A 25,849-nucleotide genomic window follows, 5' to 3' on the forward strand; every position below is an offset into this window, starting at 1 on the left:
AAGTATTGAAAAAGTGTGTACTTATTATGTTGAATAAGCTTAAATGGAGGTAGTTTAAAATTCGTTACTTTCACAGACAAAATTCAAAAATTGGCAGTTTGTCAAAAAAAGACAGAAATTTAGTAAATTTTACTGTTTTTAATTTTTAAAAAAACTTTGTAAATTTGTTGTAAATCTTTGTATTTCGTTCTATCAAATCAAAATGTTTTCGATTATCTACTTAAAAAACATTTTGTATTACTTATACTTATTTGCAACATTTGTATTACTGAAATTATAATAAAAATTGATTTCTTGTAATGAAAGGTTAATAATAAATAACAAATAATCCGTTCCCAATTTATGTATGGAATAGATTGATTTGTTCGCATGAATGAAATCGCCTTATTGTTACGAACTTGTAATGCTAATGTAATCGTATTCGAGCACGAGAAACGGAACGACCTGTTTTGAATTAAACTTTTGAGTTCTACTTAAGAAGCCGCGCGAGGTCGCATCAGTCGGGTTTCTGCGCTGGCCGGTGTTATACGTGCGTCGTCTCGACTCTCAAATCTCGTGTCATTATAATTTTAAGTTTTTAATTTATAAATTAAAGTAGCTTTAGTAAAGTATTATATTATAGGTATTTAAGTGTAAGTCTTTTTATAGTGCATATCGTATTTTAAGTGTGCCGAAAATCGTAAAGAATCAAGTGTATAAAAATAATACTGTGAGTATTCGACGGCTATTTTGTTCTTACAAGTATCAATTTAACTCTCCAAAATTTTTTAGTGAGAGTGAAAGCTATTCATGGAATTCTAATTGGGTGATTGTGATCGAAATAAAAGCAGCCACATTTAATAAAATTTAGCATCTGTGGATAATAATTTCATTGGCCGTGTTTCACGGTCCTCCCGACCGGCTACTACTACTCCACATTCTAGTAACTTTTAAAGTGTGTGTAAAATTGTACTCTTAATGTACTTAAAAAAAAAACATTTCTATTAATCTATACCAATTATATAACTAAAAAAAAACAAATGAAATTGAAACTATACTTTCATTTATCTGTTTGTTTGTGCATTTGTGTGTCGAACTTGACCAATTTTATTATGGTTTATTGGGTACTTAATTGAGATAAGCTTCGGATAACTTGTACTGTTTGTTTAAGATCAGTCGACAAACGAAAAATTATGAAAATATAATACGTATACAAATTCGCGCCAACTTTAATACTATATAATACCATACCACCACGACGTCTAACTCTCATATGTAGCTTTTAATTACTTGTTAGACACGTGTTCATATCTACATAATAATGTGACAAAGTAAAATCGGTATCTGCTAGAGTAGGATTGGAACTGATACATAGTTCTATCGCTCAATACGAAAAAAAAAGTCTAGACATTTTAGGCAGAAACGTCATATGGTGTGCGTCCGAGCTTATATTATATTGCCACGTTACCCAATGTGCTTGGTAAGATTTTACAATAGGTACCGATAACAAGCGTAGTAAGTACCTTTAAGGCTTCCGGCATTTTTAGGGTTTTTCATTTACATATTTTGTTAGCTTATTTTCGTCATTTTGTAGGTATGTAGTAGGCAGTTATTGATGAACTGTAATATAAAATTTTAAAAAAAATAGATAAACTCTTTATTTTTAAAAATATTTAATTTCTTGGAATCTTGTTCTTTTGCCAAATCTCGATCTCTTTGCTTTATGATGTCGATCGGAATGAAAGGGGTGAAACAGAAATAAATATAATGAATCAATGTGAAATGTTATAAATGAAAAGTTAAACGAAGATTAACTCAGCTTTCAACAGTAATTTTTTGAAGAATCTGGAACGTGTCCTCTTAGCGATTATTTTTTCATTTCCAATGAATCAATGTGAAATGTTATAAATGAAAAGTTAAACGAAGATTAACTCAGCTTTCAACAGTAATTTTTTGAAGAATCCGGAACGTGTCCTCTTAGCGATTATTTTTTCATTTCCCTACACTACTTTACTTTCCGAGAACATAAACGGTTTTCAAGCAACTATTGATGTACATTAAAATAAGAAAACAAAATGAGTCACAAAACAATAAAATTGCATCTTCGCGATCTCGCCAAAAAGTCCATTAAAAGAACATAAAGACTACATATATTTTTCGATTTATTCTTAATTGTGTTTGGTTCTATCGACCACGGTGTATTATGCGCTATAGATATCTATTTGGCTAGATTTCGATTGTCCTAGTATCTAATACACTGTATTTTCAAAGTAGTGATGATCTTGAAGGGCGGATATTTTTCTTGAATCCGATAAGCCGTTCGCCAAAACTATATAATCATAAAATGTTAAGGATACTTTTGTTATCAGTTAATACGAGTATATTATTTGTTGAGCATTATGCTTAACCTAACCTTAATCTACGAAAATTATCTGTAAATAAATGAATACAGCCGCGCTGAGTGACTAACTTCCGGTGGAATCAAGTTAAACTAGGAAGTTACTTGTTTATTACGAGAACGACATTGTTTTTTATACAGCACAATTGTGTTTTAAAAAAATATTAGTTAAAAATTCTGCTGCCGTAAGCGATGCTTCAAAATTAACGCGATAGTTTTTTTTTTTCAAACTAGGTGTAGGTAGTACTATGTCTGTGGTTTTAAATTCGGAATGAGTTCAAAGAGTATGACGTGAAATTAGACGTCACTGTCAATTTTTTTAGGGTATTTATATAAAGAAATTATTAATCTGTGGCTTTTATAACTGTCGTTTCTTTATGTAAAACATGGTACTTAACTAGAGAAAAAATATAAACAAATTTCAAAGAAAATAGACAATACGTTTAACAAGACTGTCTAATAACATTTTTAAGTCAAAACACCCCACGTATAACAGAACCATAAACATTAAGAAAACGGTGATGCGATACATACATTCAGCAAGAAAGAGTTGGATTTTTTGCGTATACTTTACGTTTAGTACTATGGCCGAAGACAATTTAGGAAAGCCTAGAAGCCCTTGTAACAGACAAAAAAAATACACAAAAAAATGCTAATAGATACTAAATAAAAAAAATGCAAGCTAACATTAGCTGTCTTTGCTTTAGATATAGATAAAATTTATTTTAAATATAATTTTTCTCTACTTAAACGCTGGAAGCCTCAATGGGCTATTCCAGCTTCTCCGATTTTGTAGTTCACGGGCCTCAGACAGATAATTTGCTAACACTGGCCCTAGGAAAAGCAGTGAATTTACCATCGGATCGCAATCGCGACCCACTGAAATGTTCCGGCGAGAAACTCATTGGGTTAGTGGTGCCTCAAACTATAGATAACAATATGTTCATCTACTAAAAATAAAATATTACATTTTTTTTAAATGGATTGTGTCAAAATTAACAATGTGACATTTGACTTCTGTAAAGAATCACGAATAAAAATAACAATCAATCTGTAGGTCACCGAATGAATAATAAAAGTACATTTCGGAAACTTGAGAAATATTTGTTGCTTAGAGACGATCTTAATGCAAGACGAGATCACGCCGTATTCCACGAGCTAGAGAACATTCGCGAATTTCTAACACGAACGCGATTACGTCACACTAGCCGAAAAGCCAACTTTAATGAAAAACGATTTTCGTTCAAATATTTGAAATGACAACAAAGGTGCTACAAATTAGAATACACTACGAATTTCAAACACAAAGACTCGTGTCTTATGTCACCATGCCTGAAAAGTTAATCGAAAACACAACAAACAAACAAAAAACCCAATTTTTCTCGTAAGTTTTTTTTTTAAAATGACCGCATAATTTGAATAGTACCAAAATTAAAATAAATATTAGTTCGCAAATATTGCTCGTATCGTTAGTATATCGAATATTAAAGTGTTAATGCGCAGTATCATGGTGATTTGTACGAAATAACCTTGAACCAGACGGCGGCGCTGAAATAGATTTTGCCAGAGCCCGAATTTTTCGCACGGCTCGCTGCGGCCATCTTGATAATAAAAGTAGTTGATTTATCGTATTCACTGTAGTAGAATAATGTTATTGTTTTATTGTACGAAAAAACTTCGTATTAAAAACGACAGATTTGATTCATTTTAGATCGGAAAACGTAAGTTTTTAGAATTACATTTAAAAAAAAAACATAATAATATCTAAAAAACGTTAAGAATTATTACGTTTGTTATAAGAGATTAACTACTAACCTCTCGCGGCGTCCCGCGTAGCATTTAACATCACGTGGTCAGAGATCAGGGGCTTAGCAGTGGGATGAAAGCTACTCTATCATCTTTCCCAGGACGAACATTTCCATACCGAATTCAAAGTTGTGTTTTTGGTCGAAAGAGGCAAACGGAGTTAGTTTCGGATTACATATATATTTTTTTATTTTCAACGAATTTCTGCCAGTGTAAAATGTATTCCAACAACCTTGAAACGATGATCGCTTTTTTATAACATCATATTTTAATAATACAAAGCTAAAATTTAATCTAAGATGTATTCAGACAGATAGAACAAACATAGACATAAATATTTCTAAAAATCACTAGATTCTGTTCTATAACTTCCTTAGTTATTAACTTTTTATTAATTATATTTATTTTTAATGCACTCACACCGGATTCTATTATTTTATTTAAGTATTGATGCTATAAATAACGAATGAATATGTGATGAGACATATGTGAACAAATTAATAATTTCTTTTTATAAACATTATGTCCGTACCGTGGTAGGTTCGATTCCCACGGTACAGGGGATCCTGGTTTGGGCCAGACAACCATGTGCGATAATGTGCCCATTTATATATTTGTCTGTCGAAAATCAAACAAAGTTAATTAAAAAACAATGATACTTGATTGAGGTGCATACCAACGCGCGTTTGTATTGAACATGTAAATTAATCATTGTATTGTAATAGCACTGTGTACGTTAGGTAATTCTAATCTTTGACTGGAACGTAAACCCTTGCCTTACTTTCAAATTAAAAAACAAAAAACATGAAGTACTTTTACTCGTACAAGACTATTAAATTAGGTATTAATTGGTTAGATTGACGATTAAATATGTAGGTACTCTTCGAATGCGTTTTGATAGTTCAAAATATATAGATTTTATAAACGATACAGATAATACAATCTAAGAACATTGTTCACTGAATTATCAAGGATAGTCGGTCTTCCATGAACTATTCAACTTTTTGATTGGATTTTGGTTGTTTAAAAATGCAGATTATAAAAACGATGTAGATAATATAGATTCTAAAAAAAAATCATTGAATTACCAAGGAAACCTTCCACAAACAGCTCTAAGAAAAAGAAAAATATATATAGAAAGTTCAATAACCTGTACTTCATCTTGTTTTAACTACCCTTGACTCGGAATAACAAATCTTTGGTCGCTAATTAAAGTGTGGCTTCGTTTTTTTTCCTCGCTCAGCCTTAAAAGGCATTGGCGCGGTCCGTTAGAGGCTGGCGCCGACTGTGTCGCCCGCCTCTTTGGCTTTAACGGTGGTTTTATAATACCTGCATACGGAATTCTGAGCGTAATTGCATATTAAATCAAGGATTACATTCGCCGTGATGGAGAGTTATTTTAAACTTATTAATTTTCAAATAGCTTTCAACAGGATTGGTATTATATAGGATTTTTCACAAAAATACAAGATACTTAAATATATGTGTGAAATGCAAAAAATACTTAATATTATGTTAATTACTTCATGGTAGGGTTGTGCCCGCTGAGTTTTTCGTCGGATCCACTCGTGAACTAGCTCTTGAACTATTAGGTCTCCTTCGAGAACTTCCGGATGAGCCCTCAGGTTCGCTTCCCCGTTCTGGGGTTATACTTCTGTTCTGGTTAAATGTACAACTTCGATAATTATCATACTGGACGATGACCGAGCTTTGCTCGTTTTTTTTTTGATAACGCCATCTTGTTTTGTCTTTAAAGCGGTTAGTTGCCCTCAATTAAGAAAAATAGTATTATTATTCGCCAATAGATGTCGGGAAGAGTTGATTATTGAAAACACGAATAAAACAACATTTTCTGAAAATAAATCGTAGCTATATAGATCGGTTTATCGCCCCCGAAATCCCTGTATACTAAATTTTATGAAAATCGTTGGAGCCGTTTCCGAGATTCAGATTATATATATATTAATATACAAGAATTGCTCGTTTAAAGGTATAAGATTATAGATCAATGAAGTATTCCAGTTCCAGAATTTCCAGAATGATTTCTCTAAGTAATTCTACTGCAAAATATAGGTTAGAGTCAAGACCTCACGAAAGGCACAAGGAAATTACGCGCGAAATCGTATAAAAGCAATAATTTAAAAAAAGTACTAGAACCAACCTTTTGTTTCTGCTATCGAGGTAAATTAAGATAATTTTTCTTAATTTCACACGTGTAATAGTAATATAGTTAGCGATTGGTGTACAGTTTGATCATGCTTAAGACTTGTTTCGAATGCTATTGAACCGGTAATAAGCTAAAAATTGTAGTAGATACATTTCGCTTAGTAAAAAAAAGAAGCAAAATGTACGTCACGAAATTTCTGTTACAATACTTGACCGGAATGATTGAGGCGATCTCGTTTTTGTACGCCATTAATTCAAAATGTCAACCTCAATTTTGATGGGTGTCGTTCTGACGTCTTGCTTGTCATTATGATATATTCAGTTGATTTAGAATTCGTAGGCAAATTAAAACTTAGCGATTGAATTCTCTTTGACGCAAATAGTCGAGCACGGTTGACCTCGCGCCTGCACATAAATAAATAAATTATTCTACGCATTTCGCAAACAACTTTATGTTTTGGATACAATTTGACAAATGTTGATTCAAGAAAAAATCAACGTATTATTTGTTTCTTAAGTTAAAGAAATGAGATGAGATGATATGGTATTATATGGTATGAAATAATAATCTCAGTAAAATGGTGCTCATTTACTGAGACTTTCTCAGTGGACTTTTTGGAGTTTCCCGAGAAGTTACGTTCAGCGGCTTTGTTTGATTTTCCCATATTTTTGCATTTTCACAGATACGAAACAGTTAATAAAGCATCGTTATTACACATTTAAACCTGAAGAAACACTAAATAGACAAAATAAAACGAATCACACAACTTCACTCCTCGCGTTCCCGCCAAAAAGTCAAATTACTGCTACTACTACTGAGACCGCTAATATCAACATGCCTTTATATTCTTTTATTGCGGTTTGAAGGGTAGTGCAATTTTTAATCCGGCGTCATTGCTACTTCGGCCCCGTATTCCGCAATTATTATCTCCACGATCACGATGAGGTCGTCTGCCTAAGTACAAGAATAATAAACCTCGTAATCTCAAAGAGTTTTCTCATTGGTTTATATTTAGACTTACTAAAACCCAAGTGTCAAATACTTATTCGAACATTGTACCGTACAATGGGGTAAATAGGGACAAAATCGACCTTCAGATTGAATTTTAAAATAGTTCCAATTAAATAGTCACTGCTCAACCAAAGAAATAAGTTGAGTCTTGAACGTACCTAGGTGATAAAAACCGTTACATTATTTTAATTATTCATTTTAAAGAAATAATCGGTAAAATAATGGCCGTCCCAATTTACCCAGCATCCGGGGTAAATTGACACGGTTAAGGGTTAAATTGGGATATTTGTAAGGGTTGTCAACTCGCAGTACTGCGATATATAGGTAGGTGCCATATAATTATTTATATGGACCGAAATGATGAATACAATCCATAATTTAAGCACAATACACAACATAGTGTAAATTAAGCTGGTTTCTATTCCGAAGCGATGTGACATGAATGATAATCAACAATACAATGATCAAAAAAAGTATGTGCATGTGTTCGACTTTCCGAGGGATGATTATTAAAATAAACTTGGATTAGAAAAACTTGTATATTAAAGTAAAAAATCAATAATCTAGGATACAGTGTCACTTATGACAAGGGTATCATGACAACGGATTTGCGTATTACAGCGCTCTCTAGTGACGGTTTTAGGAGTTGGAAAAAACAGGGTGAACATTCCGCCCACCATGAACTACAAAAGTTCATAGCCAACAATGAGGCCATCAAATTTTACATGTACAATTAACATCTCCATGAAACCGTAACATCTTAACCTAATAGTAATCAATAAAGAACTGCTCAACATGAACTAAATATAAACTTACACATTAAAGAAACCATAATAACGACAAAGTTCAGTCAAGGGTTGCTTTTAAACAGTTCGTACTTACTTACAACTAAACAATAACAAAATACTTAATAGCTGATGCATCCAAAGATACATTTAAATTACATACATTGCATGAAATATCTACAGTTATTCAGGTAAGTAATGTTTAAAAGCGATAGGCAAAATGCAAAGTTTGGAGACTGGTCTTACAATTTTAGATTTCTTACATTTGATAGTACCCTTGTGACATTATCTGGAAGTCAGTATGCTCTGGTACGACCTTGACCATTCGATACATCTTAACTATGTCCGCTGCGAAACATATAGGATAAGTACGCCATTTCATAATTATGTGTCGTAACTCTGGTTGAAGCCTTGGACCTACCAATAAATCATTGTTCAATGACTTGCCGCTGGTACCCTTACACGAAGCGTCGAAAACAACGCCGACCTTCGTTGTACTTTTGTCCTCGCGAACAACCAACTGCAGGATGAGGTAGATAAACGCATCCTGGCTTAGCAGCTTCTTGTTTGTCATTAATTACTTCTATATGATTCATAGCCAGGTGGCTACATTTATTACCTTGGATTATTCTTGCTTCAAGAATGGATTATTTTCAAGTTTCTTCTTGAGCAAGTGGATTGTTGTCGCGAAAAGGAAGACCTACAACATAACGACCCAAACTGTCCCTAGTTGTAGTGGATTCAAAGTATCTTTCACAGGATTCTTCTTCCTTGGATAAAAGTGGATGATGCTAGTCAGTTTCAATCTCCCAGAACTGACGCAGCAAATCATTGATTGAGTTGTCATGGGTATGTGCGCTAATAATGTAAGGAGTATCCCCACTAACTTAAACTCGTCCCGACAGGATCCATCCCAGCTGTGTATTTTGAGCTGTCAAGGTTCCAGGTGGATTTCTCAATATGCCTTCTGACAAAACCTGACCATACACATCAGCGCCCAGTAGAAGATCTATATTGCTTGGTGTACCATATCCTGGATCAGCCATCTGCAATTGCAACAATTCCGGCCAATCCTGTAATTGAATTTTCTGTGAAGGAAGAGTGGATGTTAGGCAGTTTAAAACATAGGCTTGAACGGGATAGCTAAAAGAGTTATATGTGGACTGTACTTTAAATTGAACCATATGTTTTACTGAAATACTAGATTTTTCTCCTCCTAAACCAGATATGGTACTTAGAACTGGCAACCTTCAAAGCTGCAAAAGTTGAACTGCGTGTTCACTAATAAACGAGGCTTGAGAGCCCTGATCCAACAATGCCCTAAGTGTGTGATACATACCCTTGTTGGATACATAAACTAATGCGCTAGCTAACATTACTTGACTACTTGATCTCATTTCACTGTTAGAAAAATGGCTGACAACACGCTCCACGTGATCCGCTGCCTGCGGTTCTTGTGCTGGCTCCCGCTGTTGATTAGTGGGCTGACTAGGACCCGCCAGGGTCGGATTGTGAGTGCCGCCTTCCTGGTGCAGCAGCGAGTGATGACGTTGGCCACAGCACCGACAAGCCGTGCGTCGTTTGCACTGTGTTACCGAATGGTTAGCTCCGAAGCAATTGAAACACAGTTTTCTCTTCTGGATGAAGTCCCGGCGATTCCCGATGGCTTCTTGTACAAATTTCTTGCATTGATAAAGCAAGTGATGTCCCGAACAGAATGGGCAGGATACAGACGTCGTCACGCTGAACACCTTCGGTTTATCCGCTGCATCTTTGCCTCTAAACTCTCTTCTTTGGTTTGGTTCTAAAAACTCGAGTGCTCGATATCTTGATTCCAGGAATGATTGGAACTCGCTTAGTGTAGGCAATCGATCAGCCTGTTCGCTTAGTTTTTGTTCCCATTGTTTCTGGGATTCATTATCCAATTTTATTGTGATGAGATATATAATCAGGATGTCCCATGTCGATATAGGTATACCAAGGTTAGATAAAGCGTGCAAGCAATCATTTGTCGTATCGAGTATTTGTTTAACACCGTTGGATGACTCTGAAGATAAAGCCCTTTGGCCCACCAGCCTGGCCAGAATGCTGTTCGCGATGTAACGTTTGTTATTGTACCTTTTGTTTAATAGCTATATTCGTTATTTTCGCATCCCAATATAACATTCTGGTGATTTTCTTCAAACTAACCAGTGTTGTTCCAATAATTGCAATCTCGTTTCGATATATTCCCTTGTTATTCTAGACGCAGGTGACTTTTTGAAATTAATCTTTGCCTTAAATATCTTATTTTGAATATCGGTTTTTTAATATAACTGTCCGGGCCCATTCTTCACATTCACTAGTACTTAGCAACGAAATAGTTTTGTGTTAATTACGGTTTGTAACATTCTTTGCACTTAAAATTGTTGTTTATCATTAGTTGTTTTCTTATCTGGCTCGTATTGGACCATGTTCGACTTTCCGAGGGATGATTATTAAAATAAACTTGGATTAGAAAAACTTGTATATTAAAGTAAAAAATCAATAATCTAGGATACAGTGTCACTTATGACAAGGGTATCATGACAACGGATTTGCGTATTACAGCGCTCTCTAGTGACGGTTTTAGGAGTTGGAAAAAACAGGGTGAACATTATGTTATATTTTAGAAAATTATTATTTAATTTCCTTAAAAATCACAACTCTGAAACAAAATCATAAAATAGAATAAAACATATAAAACAAAAGGACTGGAAATGCAATAATACAATTTTATTTAATCAACATTTTCAAAATAATCTTTGAGCAAGAGTAAGATATCAGGTGAATAAGATAAAAAAACAGCTTTATCTGATTACTGCCAATAATAACAAAAATAAAAGAAATTCTTTCTAAGCGAAATAACTAAACTCAATTAATTCACTCACTCATAATTGGATATCTCGGATTTTTAATTAATGTTACATTTAAAATCTGAGGCCTGTTTTTATTTGTGTGTGTTCGTTGTGAATGTTAACAAAATCATGATTCGATGCGTGAATAGATTCTGAAATAACAAAAGTTTTGATTCGTTTGAGTTCTTTTAACTTTTAATTTTTTTTATTGCTATAAAGAACATGCGACCGGGCAGATATTACAAGGTAAATGTCGCGAAAAAAAAGTACTTATATATATACTTTTCTTTTACCTATAATACTTACATAAACTAACTGATCCTTCTTTACATCACGCAATTAAGTGATAGTATAGGCTAAAAAATATATTATAAGATATCAGTGACAACCCTAACAAGTCATCCCTATTTTGTCTTTTGGCGTTCCAATTTTGTGTTTTCTCGTCCCTAATTTTTCCAGTCTCGTTCCAAATTACCCTACATACGTCCCAATTTTCCCCAAAAAGAAAGGAAAAAATATACATTTTTTATTTTGTCGAAATATTGTATTTAAAATAAGAATATTGCAACTTACCGTTTGTTGTGGTATTTCCAGGTGTATTAAAAACTTATATAAACTGTGATCTTATTGAAAAAACAACGATAATATCACTTTTTTTAAAAGTTTTTTAAGCTGTTTTAAAACGCACTTTTCAACCACTATTTTAAATTTAATTTGACGAATTTTTGGGACCAACTTAACTCATGTTTAGTACTTCCATAGTTAACTTGGTTTTTCTTCTATACATTGATAAATATTACCTTAAAGAAAATTAGGTAGATTCCGTGCTACAAGTACTTTGAGAATCTTCCGCAGGTTTGTCCCAATTTACCCCAGGATCCCAATTTACCCCATGTCATGGTACTAATGAGCGTGCTAAATAAATTTACAAATGAGCCAATGTTTAACTTGTGAACGGGGCTATGACTTTTTTCATTGTGGTGCCATTAAAATCGTCTATACTCATGTCAATATTGAAGAACAGTGTAACTGTATTCAATTTTTATTGGCAAGAGATTTTGAGTAGGTGGGGGGGGGGGGGGTACTTTTTGGAAGGAGCATGGCATCTTTTGTTATGTTGTTTTTTGTCTTCCAATTTAATTCGTTAAGTAATTTAAAAAAATGCGCAAGCTTAGGAAAACAATACAAATCGACCTTCAAAAATATTTTGTAGCTTCTAACTTCTAGCAGACCTAGGTCGTAAGGTTAATTCATAGGCTTACGATTTTGCGGATCGCTCTGATCATAAAACTAGACGTCGCCGAATCGTTATGCTTATTTGTAGTCTATTGATAATGTAGCTTTTGAATACCTATTCCCCTGAGCTTGTGTCTAAAGACTTATCTTAAGGCATAAGACGACGAGGCTTTTAGACCAAAAGGCGTCGTTACTTCGCCGAAATAGGCAATCAATGTTATCTTGTACTTTGGTTAAAATAAGAAATGAGGTCTTAGAAATTGATGTCTCAACTAAAACCCCCATAAAACTATGTATTTTATTTATAAACTTTTAATCTAGTGCTTTATTGGTTTCAGAACACAAAGTCATTCCAAAGTCTGCAGAAAATGGCCAAAACTGAGAAGTCCTTCCCAAGAAACTTTACAGGTGAGTTTTGGTTTAATTATTTTTATATCGAATGATTAGTATGTTTTTGTGTATAGATATTTATGTACACACACGTATTACAAAATACCTAAATCCAGGGCTGTTTACCGATTCTTCTCATTGTCGAAACAGCATTTCGAATTGGTGGTAAAGTTGTGACCAACTGAAAGTGCTTGTAAAGGTCTACTTCTATAATTAGTATAATTAAATTACAGTTAACTGGTATGATGAATATATGAAAATAATCCTCATCAACATATAGCCGACGTGTGCTACTAGAAACAGGCGTGCCAAGATTCGCCATAATGACACGCTATTCGTATCTAGTTGATAACCGCGCTTTTCATCACCTCGTCCACCATGTGGGAAGTGTACTCGCGCTATTTCTTCAAATATTAATTAATTTACTTAAGATTTTGCACCCATATTATATTCATTAACAATAACATTAATATCTTATACGATTTCATTCGAAGAAATTGATTACGCACAAATGAGGTTTATTTAAATACGTCGCGAGTTTATAATTACCTATCATAACTTTTAAGAATTTGGGTTTAGTAAGGTATAAATAGAATTTAGGTGTTTTAAGTATGCACGCACGAATCGCTAGTCCATAATAAATTCGTAATCCCTCATGGGAATTGAGAATTAGAGTTGCTTCGAGAAATGGCCTCCTGATTTTGGTAACGTAACTAATCACTAAGAAAGTCCGTTGCCACTTTTGTTCGTTTTCTATGTAGATTTATTAAGACGACAGTGAATTCCATTTTTAAGACATCCTTTTACCGAATTGTGGCCTATTGGCCTATTGACATGCCTGTCTACCATGCGAAGTACGAGTAAGAGGGCTTATGATGTAGATGGAAAATGTATACTTCGCAATCATTTTTCTCTACAATTAACTTATGTAATCGTTTTAATAATAATGATTTGGGGAAAGTGAACCTACGGTCCCGTTTGGAGATTGTGTTGGTTCGTGTAGTCTGAAAACAGAGAGCTAAGGACACAAAGACAGGACCTTACCCAAGTCCGTTCCGATACTTAGTATAATCGTCGCCGTTCCAAACTAAACAACAATTCAATCAATTAAATTGTATTTTCTCAAGAATTCATATTGCAAGTATTCAAGTTCATTCGTATAGAAGTTAAAATGAGCGTCGCAATTCTAAACTAGTGAGCGTTAAGGAAAACGATCTAATACGAAGAATACCTACCGAAGACAATAAAATTTACGTCCTCGTCGATCACGACGAAGAGTGCGACGAGCGAACTAACCCATAACCACAGCCCACAGAGTTTCGGCGGATCTTCTCTATCTATCTATCTCTCGGGTTTATGGCGTTTCCTTTTAGATTTCGCCAATGTCAAGTGTCAAGTGTATATAATACTCTGCTTTCTATAGCGGGCTTCGTGAACGAGCAAGGTCACAGATTATAACTAAGAATTAAGTGAGTAGCCAAGAATGAGGATATTCTCAATGGGTCTCGATTCCGATCCGGCGGTAGATTCTGCGAAGCACTGCTCTTAATAGAGCTAGTGTTAGCAAATTCTCTCCGGTTGAGCCCGTGAGCTCACCTGCCCGTCTGGCCGTGGCTGCATCAGCCTTCTAGGTGAATACGGAACGCTGTTCTGTGACTGCTTTTCGGATGATAAGTAGTAACAAGAATAGTAACAGTCGATCGTCCATTGTGCACTCTAAGTTCGGATGGCGCTCAATTTCCTGAAAGGTTCGGTTTTAGTTCGAAGGTTACGACCCTCGGCAATTTGGAAGTGATGATGATCGAGATTAGATAACTGCAGCATATCATCAATGACCTTGTATTATTTCAGAATCGCTGACTACAAAGAATCCACGTGATCACACGTGACTATGATTTTACTATTATCGATAAACGTATTTTAATCCAAAGAGTAGTTTATATGTCGCCCGTGACTTATCATTTTGGCAAATCGCCACCGCGATAGTGATTCCACTGGCTTTGTGTCTGCGAATTCTCATTTCCTGCATCAGCCATTAAATTCATGATTTATTAATATTGAATTTTAAATGAGTTAGGATATTTTATAGGTGTGCCGGGTAGTTTATATTGCGTTAACAAGTAAATAGCAAAAAGGGCTCATCAACATATCAGATTTTTATATCGAAATAAAACGATAAAACTGACTTCTTCCTTTGAATTTTCTGCAGTATAATTCTCTTGCAAAATCTATTCAAAATTTCAAGTAGGTAACTAACTAGCTCATCAGGAAGTCATTAAAAAAAGGTAGGGAACAAACAACGCGAGAACCTAAATAATTTAAAAAGTGTCCTCCACATGAACCCTAGTAGAATCAAATGTGAAAGGTCCCTGTTTTGGACGAGATTGGGCTACCTTCATCAGAGAAATACTTGGATTCTGCTTCGTATTAGGAGACACTGAGTGGGTCTCGCAGTATTCCCAGCTCGGGTCTGAACTTCCGACCTAACCAGGCAGGGGTATTGCATACCCCAGTGTTTTTTCGTGATACCGTCGTCTGTTACCACGTTTGGGCCAGTTTTAAACCTGTCACTTAGACGTGTTTTGATAGGCAGCGACCTGGTTGTGCCCTTGGCCTAACCTTGGCATAACCGCACTCCAAGGCCGGGAGCCACTAATTACTTAACAGATAGGCCCGGACAGTAAAATTTTGTTGACAATAATGAAAGGTGGCCAGTTAACATAAGCTAGCTCACTGAATTTCTCGAGGGCTCGACAAGTAAATTAAAACATAGACACAGTTCACTGAGTTGCTCCCCGGATCTTCTCAGTGGTTCGCGTTTTCGATCCGGTGGTAGATTCTGCGAAGCACTACTCTTGCTAGGGCCAGCGTTAGCAACACTCCCGATTTGAGCCGCGTGAGCTCACCTACTAGCTCAGGGAATCTAGAATAACCTCTCGAGGTTACTAGAATAGGTAGGAAAAAAAAACTATAAGTTGTCTTTTTACTATCCTGATCTAATATTTAACGATTTGTTAATGAAATAATTAGAACGATACTTTCACTCACCATCACAATCCATAAGTGAAAGTTGACAGTGTTAGTCAAAGATGACTGTCAATATTAACGGTTACTCATCGGTTACTGAACGATTTTGACAGCTGCTCTAAATAAATTCGCAGCGTTAATTAATTTTAGTGATGGGAAAAAAAACTAGCGCAAAAAGCTTACTGATATCGGCAAATAGATATAGGGAGCAGAAAAAAACTGTCAAGCTTAATCTCGTAATGTAATGTTTTTTAATTCCGTAGAATAGCATGTGACTTGATGAAAAGTCCGTTAGTTAATAAACTTATTCTATTTATTCATCGGGGTTATGTGCATATTTTATTCGATTCATCAGTGTGGTTAGCTCTTGTTGGATATTAAAAGGTGTAAAGCTCTCTTAACACTGTAATTGCATATTTTGTCCTGTCCTCTATTTAAAATGAGATGATAATTTTTAGGACTAACGAGTAAACCGATGAATAAAACTTATGTACACGTGCCCACAGAAGACCTCGATGAGGGAATTACAATAAGTAGTGGTTGGGCATCGTGACCTCGCACCACCTTACCCATTTTTACAGCGAAGCAGTATTGGAATTTAGATGGGACTATCCATACATTATCTTAATATATAAAATTCTACTCTCTGTAGTGTATGCTAGAGTAACTCCTCATCAACAGCTGGACTGAATTTGATGAATTTTTTATGGGTGTTCCAGTAAATTCGAGATAGTTTAGATTCACAATTTTATAACAAAAATTTGATATTTTCGGATTCAGTAAAAATTCAGTATACTTCGGGTCCGTATTCAGTATGTTAGAGGAAGTCTGAAAGTTGCACTTGTGACAGAAGCTGAGAAGTGCGCGTTTGGGATGGTATGAACATGTGATGAGACGAAATGAATATGAGGTTGATAAGAGAGTGTTAACTATGAATGTGGAAGGATATAGAGGAAGAGGTAGACCTAAGAAGAAATGGATGGATTGTGTGAAAGACGATATGGGTAAGAGGGGATTGAGCGCAGAAATGGTATATGATAGAAGAGTATGGAAAGAGAAAACATGTTGCGCCGACCCTAGGTGACTGGGCGAAGGGCGGGAGAATGATGATGTCGGGTCCTCTAGTATAATATAAATAAAAATGACAACATCTTACGAGGTGGTATAGATAAAAGATTGTATGGTGAAAAAAAACATAAAAATTCAAACAGCTATTTTTAGCTTTAGCGTCCCCGAAGTAAATACCCACGAAGCCGTACACAGAAACCGGAAGAATTACCTTTCTATGTTTAACTTACGGTGATGCGGTGCATGCTAATGCTTCACTAATTGAATTGCACAAGTCAATTGTTTAACGGTGTTTGGCGCTGCTTGCACTTGATGTTTTAAGTGAGAATGCTTAAATATAATTCTTTATGTATAGCTTCTGACTTAATATAGATAGGGACGTTTCATTCTCGAAGTCGTCGTGGCCTAAGCGATAACACATCCGGTGCATTCGTGTTGAGCGATGCACCGGTGTTCGAATCTCAGGCGGGTACCAATTTTTCTAATGAAATACTTACTCAACAAATGTTCACGATTGACTTCCACGATGAAGGAATAACATCGTGTAATAAAAATCAAACCCGCAAAATTATAATTTGCGTAATTACTGGTGGTAGGACCTCTTGTGAGCCCGCGCGGGTAGGTACCACCACCCTGCCTATTTCTGCCGTGAAGCAGTAATGCGTTTCGGTTTGAAGGGTGCGGCAGCCGTTGTAACTATACTGAGACCTTTAGAACTTATATCTCAAGGTGTGTGGCGCATTTACGTTGTAGATGTCTATGGGCTCCAGTAACCACTTAACACCAGGTGGGCTGTGAGCTCGTCCACAAATCTAAGCAATAAAAATAAAAAAAACATTTCTATGTAGAGAGGATTTTTGAACTTAGCATTTCCTTTCAAGGGTGATTAGCGTAGGTGTCGTGGAACGTCAAGCAGATATCGTCGAGCGGTTTTGAGTGGGTAGCTTTACTTAGCACCACTTTACTAACCACGTCTCTGTGTTGGTCCAGGAGTGAAAGCCCATGCGATTTGTCTAATGATTACAAAATAAATTGAGTCTGCGTACTAAATATTCAAAATATTGTCATTTCGTGCCTCATTCTTTTGCGTGTCTTTCGTGGAGGAAGTGTCCATAATGATAGAAAAAAGACACAAAAACGATAGCCCCTAGTTCCCGGTTGTCCTGGTATTCCTAGTCACGGTACTGACAACGGCAGCGTAGGGGGTGTTAAGATCCCCAGGCTATGAGTAGAGAAGATCTGGCTCAGTGGTATGGATTGGGAGAGGCCTATGTCCAGCAGTAGATGACTGGGTTGATGGTGATGATGATGATGTGCTTAATTCATATCAGTTTTTTTCACTAGATAGTTCTGTTCATTAGACCACGATTGATGTGGTTTAGTTAGTTACTATCAGTTAGATCTTCGACAAAATTGCGCTTGTAATATGATGTTAATAGTGAATGGACGATTACGTCAGTTGTCAGTAATTCAGGTAGGCAGAGGAATGTTACAAAAACGTTGTCAGACTTCCGACATTTCATTGTATACCTCGAAAGCTTAGTCTTATAGTAACTGACTATTTTCAAGCGGCAATTCTAGGATATCTAAAACAATATGAGATTTGATATAAATCATGAGGTTTTGACTTAAAACTGTCGTATTTAAGCCAGAATATATACACGACGTACGGATCGTGCCTCTGAAATTGTAATTATGTATGTATTCTTCTAAGAAAATAAAATAATTACTGTAATATGTGGAAGCATCAGGAAAAACCTAATGTAAGTACGGCGTCACGTTTCGTTCATTTAAAATTCTCGTAACCTACGTTGTTATTTATGATCCAGTGATTTTGTGATGTTCTTTAGATAAACAAAGTCTTAGAACAATTGCGAGACAAATACAGCAGTTAATTACACTTGAGTAAAATTCAATTCAAGTATCGTAGGCACAACAGAGGCATACAATATAGATGGGCACAAAAACGACTTATATCTCAAGATGGGTGGCGCATTTACGTTGTAGATGTGCTCCAGTAACCACTTAACACCAGATGGGCTATGAGCTCGTCCACCCATCTAAGCAATAAAAATAAAACGAAACGTTTTATTGCGCCATAGGCGTTTCATCTATTAACGTAAATGTCAAATTTGAAGATTTTACGCATGTTTCGACCGCGGCACACTTTTGATATTTTTTATTTATTTATTAAATAGGTTCGAGGTTTCGTCAGACCATGAGGACTTTGAATAAAAAAACGCACACAATATGATCATTGTATCAAACGCAGACGACAATCATACACAAAGTTCTAAAGCACTTTTTGGGTATAAAACCTCATATAACATTACATTACATAGGTATACTGGTTTTTTTTTTGCTACCTATGCTGATAGCCTTGAGAGGATATTTCAGCTTCGCCCTAACATGTAGGTGAGCTCACGGGGCTCAAACCGGAGTGTTGCTAACACTGGCCCTAGCACGAGCAGTGCTTCGCAGAATCTACCACCGGATCGGAAACGCGACCCACTGAGAAGAACCGGCGAGAAACTCGGTGGGCTGTGTCTATGGGTTAATTCGCAAGCGACGGGTTCGACGAGGACGGTGACCGTGGTACCTAAATATACTGGATATAGTAATTGTCAATACAATTCTCAATTCTACAATCGATTAATTTCGTTTTGCGTGACCACGAAGACTGTTTTGTGTTCTTAATGGTGGTAGTTATCAAAATAAACCGTAAACCTGTTATAAACGCGTCCAAAGCTCTTGAATATATAAAAAATCATAGGTATTGTATGTTTTTTTGGCGCTGTCAACTCTGCGAACTGCTATGATACTTTTTTGTTCTGTTCGTTCACCTGAACCGTCAAAAGGAACGTAGTCCATACAGCCAAAAGAAAAGGAAAGAAAAAAAACTCAGAACAAAACATGATGACAAATAATGACAATTGTCTTAATTATACGTTGCGAAACTGCGCAGCATCAACACAACAAATTTCGATTATGATTGATCTGATGAATAGCGAATGAAAAACTCAAGGTATTTGTATTACCAGAGTCCTCACAGTCTTCGAACGGTAGACAAAAAACTCATCTGTTTTTTTTCTTTTCAATTGAGTTCTCAGATAGACAGATTTGTATAGTTATTGTAGATTCAATAGTCCTCTGCGAGTCTGAGACTGACTTTCATTCGCCTACGTTGCTACATAAGGACTCGTGGTGTGAGCTATAAACAACTTTCTCTGCTCGGGTAAAGCAATTCAACTGTCTTTTATGTTCAATGTAAATAGTATAGAGGGATTTTTAATCTGTATTACGAAAATTCTAGAAGGCCTGATGAAAACTTTAATATTTTTCTCTCTTTAATTAATTTTGAATTAATCACGAATTCATTGATCATAACGAAAATTGGATTCTTGTAATAAATTAATAGCAAGAGTTGATTGAGAACATAATTGATAATGACTACTCAGTGTGACTAGAATTACTATAAAATATTAAGACAAAAAAGAAAAAATTTAAATCTTCTAAACTATAATCTATACTATAATATTATAAAGAGAAAAGATTTGTTTGTTTGTTTCTATTGAATTGTTCTCCGAAACTACTGAACCGATTTGAAAAATTATTTCACTGTTTGGAAGCTAAACTATCCTCGAGTGACATAGGCTGTAATCTTTTTTGAAAAAAAAATAGGGATCCTTACTAAAACTCCAATAATGTAACCCAAGGTGTAAAAAAATTACCTAAAATATTCTTTACATCGCGTGCCCTGCGAAAACTATTGATGATAGATTAAAATAATTCACTACGACTTTGTAGAACACATTATTATTTACAAAAAGTGTCGCGACAGCATACAGATTGGTGTCCTGCCTATTCCTGTACTAAGCAGTAATGCGTTTCGGTTTGAAGGGCAGGGCAGCTGTTGTATTACCAATTTGAGACTGAGTACTCATGTCTCAAGGTGGGTGGCAATATTTACGTTGTTGAAGTCTATATATCCCGGTAACCACTTCACACCGGATTGGCCAATGCAAAAGAAAACAATCCTATTTTGAAATTGCTTTACGTAGCTTTTTTTATTTTATTGCTTAGATGGGTAGACGAGCTCACAGCCCACCTGGTGTTAAGTGGTTTACTAGAGCCCATAGACATCTACAACGTAGACGCGCCACCCAACTTGAGATATAAGTTCTAAGGTCTCAGTATAGTTACAACGGCTGCCCCACCCTTCAAACCGAAACGCATTACTGCTTCACGGCAGAAATAGGTAGGGCGGTGGTACCTACCCGCGCGGACTCACTAGTGGTCCTGCCACCAGTAAACAGCTACTTATTGAACGAGAAAATAAACACTACCATTATATAATAACGTATAATTTACGCACCAAAGACGTTTTTGCCCTAAGTGTTATAAAAGGTATGCTATCATTAACATTGCACTGTAAGTTGTAATGGCGCCACGTTTCTTAAAGGCTTATCCTATTCTACTGCAGAAACAGGTCTAAATACTTTCAATCTATTTTAAGATATTCTCCGGATGTGGCCAACTATTTTTTCACTATTTTTTTTATTAATCTATCGTAATAGTAAAACGTAAATAAGGGTTTTTTTCTCGTGTTTTACTAGGGGAATTATTTCTTGTATAATAATGCCTGTCAAAGAAAAATTAGAGAGCATAAGGTTGTAAATTAGAGTGGTTAGACGACAGTAGGGCATATTGGGTTTGTGTTACTATCGCGCCTATTTCTGCTGTAAAAAGGTGATCGGGTATCAGGCTTGAAGGAAGGGAAACCTATGTGCAATCACGTGGAGTCCTTTTTTCATGACTTTTTTATTGCTTAGATGGGTGGACGACCTCACGGCCCACCTGGTGTTAAGTGGTTACTGGAGCCCATAGACATTTACAACGGCTGCCCCACCTTTCAAACCGAAACGCATTACTCTTCACGGCAGAGGTAGGCAGGGTGGTGGTACCTATCCGTGCGGACTCACAACAAGTCCTACCACCAGTAAATCGCTTCGCGGTCGTGTGCCCATGTTACATTACTATATTACTAATAAACTTGTTTTCTTGTCGTCCGTCCCTCTATGTATATGTCGGCGTTACGCCAGGGCTTTCACATATAAGATTTATTACAATGAAAATGCAATATAATTCTATAAAACGTTAACATGACTTGTTTATTACAAAAAGACGTGGGCCTTAGTTTTTATACAATCAACGACTTTGTGATGGGTCTAGCAATTACAATTTCTTTTATACGAACAATACGAACCGTGAAACAATTCATAAAATGTAGCTTAGTGTTTACAATAAATATTTTAGTGATTTTTATCGATATTTTTTATTCAAGATTCAAGCCCGTTCTGTATCGAATACTTTCCGTCCTTGTGACACATATTAAAATTCGTATTTTTTATGATCAGCCGATCCGATATTGCGTAAAACCTATATTATTCACGAATGTTGTGATTAGTGGCAAACCGATTTCGATTGGCTCGCGTGTCGAATCAACAACGCCCGACTTTTTTTTTAGGATTGAATGATTGCTGGTGTCCCGGGCGCCTTTCTAGTTTCACCAGGACAGGTGGGCGAGCAAAAGCCAGCCAGGAGAGGTGGAATTTGCTAACAGCTGCCCGAGCGCTTCCGAAGTAGACCTAACAACTCAAAAGCAGCTGCTTCGCGAATGAATCTACTACCGGATCGGAATCGCGATCCGCTGAGAAGATCCGGCGAGAACCTCAGCGGGCTAATGCACGGGTTAGGGAACTCCCGATCTTTAAATATACGTCTATAGTTGTTTCGGAACTGGGCAATTACCGGTAATAGCTTTTTTCGCACATAATTCAATTATATAAACACGATAACGGGTATTGGAATATTTTGTAATGTTAATCATGAATGGAGTATAAACCGGTATTAGAGCGTGGTCGGTGTTTGTATTGAGCAAAATTACGTGGATAACACAATAAAAAAATGTACGAACTTATATTTGACACGAACGGGAATGAAATATTTAATTATTCGGTAATTGACGGTAGTATTATTTAATTGAAGACCGGGTTGTACTGTCGCAGTGTAGATAGTAAGGTATTCTTTATTGCAACCGTTTTCAAATAGATTTAATCTGGGAAAGGTACGCCATGGTTATAACTAAAACTATTCCAATCTACTCAAACCATATCTCGGTCCACGGTGTGGTCACTGGAAACCACGATAAACGGAAAGACCTTTTTTTTTTATTGCCCTTGTAGGCAGACGAGCATATGGCGGCCCACCTGATGGTGAGTGGTTACCGTCGCCCATGGACTTCAGCAATGCTAGGGGCAGAGCCAAGCCGCTACCTACCGTTTAATACTCTCCACAAGCCTCGTTTGAAGAAGGACATGTCGTAGCGCTCGGGAAACACCGTGGAGGGGAGCTCATTCCATAGCCGGATGGTACGTGGCAAAAAAGCCCTTGTCAGTCAAGCTTGAAATATGAGATGGAACCCAACTTTCTTTCACGACCAACTAGATAAATAAAAAGATTCGCCCGTGCGGGCGCTCAGTATTCCTCACTATCACGTATGCAAAGAACCGTCCTCAAAATCAGAACTAAAGTTAAAACTATTTGATCGTGTGAATGGGTAACTAGCCAATGCGCTGGTCGGATCAGATTCGCTCCATTCTCAATAGTTCAGTCCACGTTGCTATCCACACAGCTGAGGGTAGGCAGGAGTAACACAGGATAATCCGAGAGAAAGTTGTTAGAAGAGGCCACGACCCACGATGAGCATTGAGGATTATAAATTATCGATGCAAGAAGGAGAAGGGTAACTAGCCAAGGGCCAATTTGGTGTTGAGTGGTTAACCAGGAAAGGTAGATTGTAAACGTCCTAGAGGACGCAGTCCCACGAGATGGCCGGACCAAATACGATCTTCTCCAAACATCAACTTCCACAATGCCTTTCATGAAGCTAAGCATCGAAGCAGAGGGAGGGAAATCGTACAGGAGAAACTGATGCAGTGGGGGAGTCACGACCCTCAGTAATGAGGAAAACGACGCGAGGAGGAAGAGGTTAACCAATACGACAGATGTCACGTGAGCTCGAAGACTGAATTGTGTTTTAGAACGGCTGTCTCACCGTTGAAATCGAAAATAATGGCTTCTTCAGCACTGAGGTTTATCCATGTATACAAATAGGACCTATCACCTGTAAACCCCAGCTATCGATACCTGCTTGCCATTCTCCAGCGAATCCCTTAGTCGATTGATACGACATCTACGCTAGGAAATAGGTTGTTGTTCCCTCTTGGCTGAGCTTTCGCTAGCGCATAGGTCCTGGTGAAACTGGAAAGGCCTCTGGGCCACCAGTAATACGGCAATCATAAAAAAAGGTTGGTACCATCCTAAGTAACGCAGCCAAATATTGTTTCAGATGTGTGTGAAGAAGTTTTAATCATCGTTTTAGCGTTGGAAAATCTTGAGTGACAATTAAAAACTTGTGTTGTATATACATAAGTAGTACATATCCAGTAAATATAAATACATATAACTTATAATAGAATAATAGCGAAACTTGTTTAGCTTTAAAAGCATCTAAGATATACATAGATTATTAACTCCGGGAAAATTATCTCGAAGTTAATTAACCTATTCGAATTGCCGTGACCGAATTTTCAGTTGAGATTCGTCATTGTGTGACGTCAATGTACGTCCGTATAGTTTAAAGAAGTATATTTCGGATAATAAACGTCTTAGCCATAAAAGAATTGCTGACTATAAAGCGAATAGAATAGGTGAAATATTCTCTAATACTCCATACGTTAATATATCCATTGAAATTTAATAGAACAGTAAATCTTAGTTTAGCAATAACATGCTTACTTTATCCTGTAAATATTCATTTTCGACTATTAAAAAAAAACCCTTCCCGATTAATTAACTCTGTAGAACTCTAGAGTTCTGCATCAAACATATTATCCTACTTTGTGAACACGGTCATTGACACATATTTATGGTCATATAGCTCATCTTTTTTTTTAATTAGCATACATCTATAAAAAAAATGAACAAAATTTATCTTTTAATTTGGTTTTTTTTTTTTTTGTTTGTTTTTTTATTGTAGTTTATACTACGTTTTAAACCAAAAGGGAACAGGGGTGATTGAATATCAGCGTCGATGCAACCACTTTGAACAACATTAGCTGAGCCATCTCCTTTGCCTTAATAATCTAAATCTGTGTGAAAGGCAATAAATGTTTTATTATTTAATAATTTTACTTTTCTTTTTTCCCGCAGGATGTTTAACATGCGTGCAAGTACTCAACATTATGGTGCTGCTCGGTTTCATGTTAAACTACGCGTTACGAGTGAACCTGACCATCGCTATTGTGGAGATGATCTATGACCAAAAAGACAACCAGACCGCCGTAGCCAACATCACGAACGGAACACATCATGTGACTGAGGTAAATCTAATTTGGAAGTATTGTCTTACGCTATTAATCGAGCGATTTACATGCAACTAGTTAATTATCTCGCCGTTTTAATAATTCTGTAGCAAACCACGAGAGTTCATGATTACGTAATCTGTACATGTCAGATTAAAAAAGCTACCAAGTGTCCATATAAATAACAACTAATTTTCCCACCTCTGAGGTCTTAACATTGAGTTAATGCATGCATGGCTGTAATATCCTTGAGCCCGCTGTCTGCTCCCGACATCTGCAGACCGTCAAGTCCCACACACCCCGCGTGTCCTTGGGAGCGGATTTTTCGGTGAACCCCCTGAGTTTCTCGCCGGACCTTCTCAGTGGGTCGCGATTCCGATCCGGTGGTAAATTCTGCGAAGCACTACTCTCGCTAGGATTAGTGTTAGCAACGTCGTCAGGTTTGAGCCCCGTGAGCTCAAATAGTTAGGTTACGCTGACATAGCCTCTCAAGGCTATCAGCATAAGTAGGGAAAAAAACTGCAGATATCTCGTAGGAGGATTGGCACAATACCCGAAAAGAAAAAAATGCATGACTGTAAAGTTGGTTGCCAATCTATTAGATATGCTGTACTTAATAGTATTGTTATTTTAATTACATAGATTTAACTCTTGATTTTCATCCAATTAAATTCTGATGC

The 25,849-nt window shown here is 36.4% G+C and overlaps 1 protein-coding gene across 1 annotated transcript in view; it reads left to right on the forward strand.

Moving 5' to 3' along the window:
* The first annotated feature begins 480 nt into the window (after positions 1 to 480).
* Positions 481 to 25,849, forward strand: part of LOC114251869 (sialin) — a 63,878-nt gene continuing 38,509 nt past the window's right edge. Inside the window, exons 1-3 of the mRNA XM_028186275.2 lie at positions 481 to 709; positions 12,597 to 12,666; positions 25,018 to 25,187. Coding sequence (XP_028042076.2) covers positions 12,627 to 12,666; positions 25,018 to 25,187 — 210 coding nt within the window. The 5' untranslated portion in view covers positions 481 to 709; positions 12,597 to 12,626. The remainder of the gene's footprint in view (positions 710 to 12,596; positions 12,667 to 25,017; positions 25,188 to 25,849) is intronic.

The sequence above is a fragment of the Bombyx mandarina genome, chromosome 03, assembly GCF_030267445.1.
Source record: "Bombyx mandarina strain Sakado chromosome 03, ASM3026744v2".
NCBI classification, from domain to species: domain Eukaryota; kingdom Metazoa; phylum Arthropoda; class Insecta; order Lepidoptera; family Bombycidae; genus Bombyx; species Bombyx mandarina.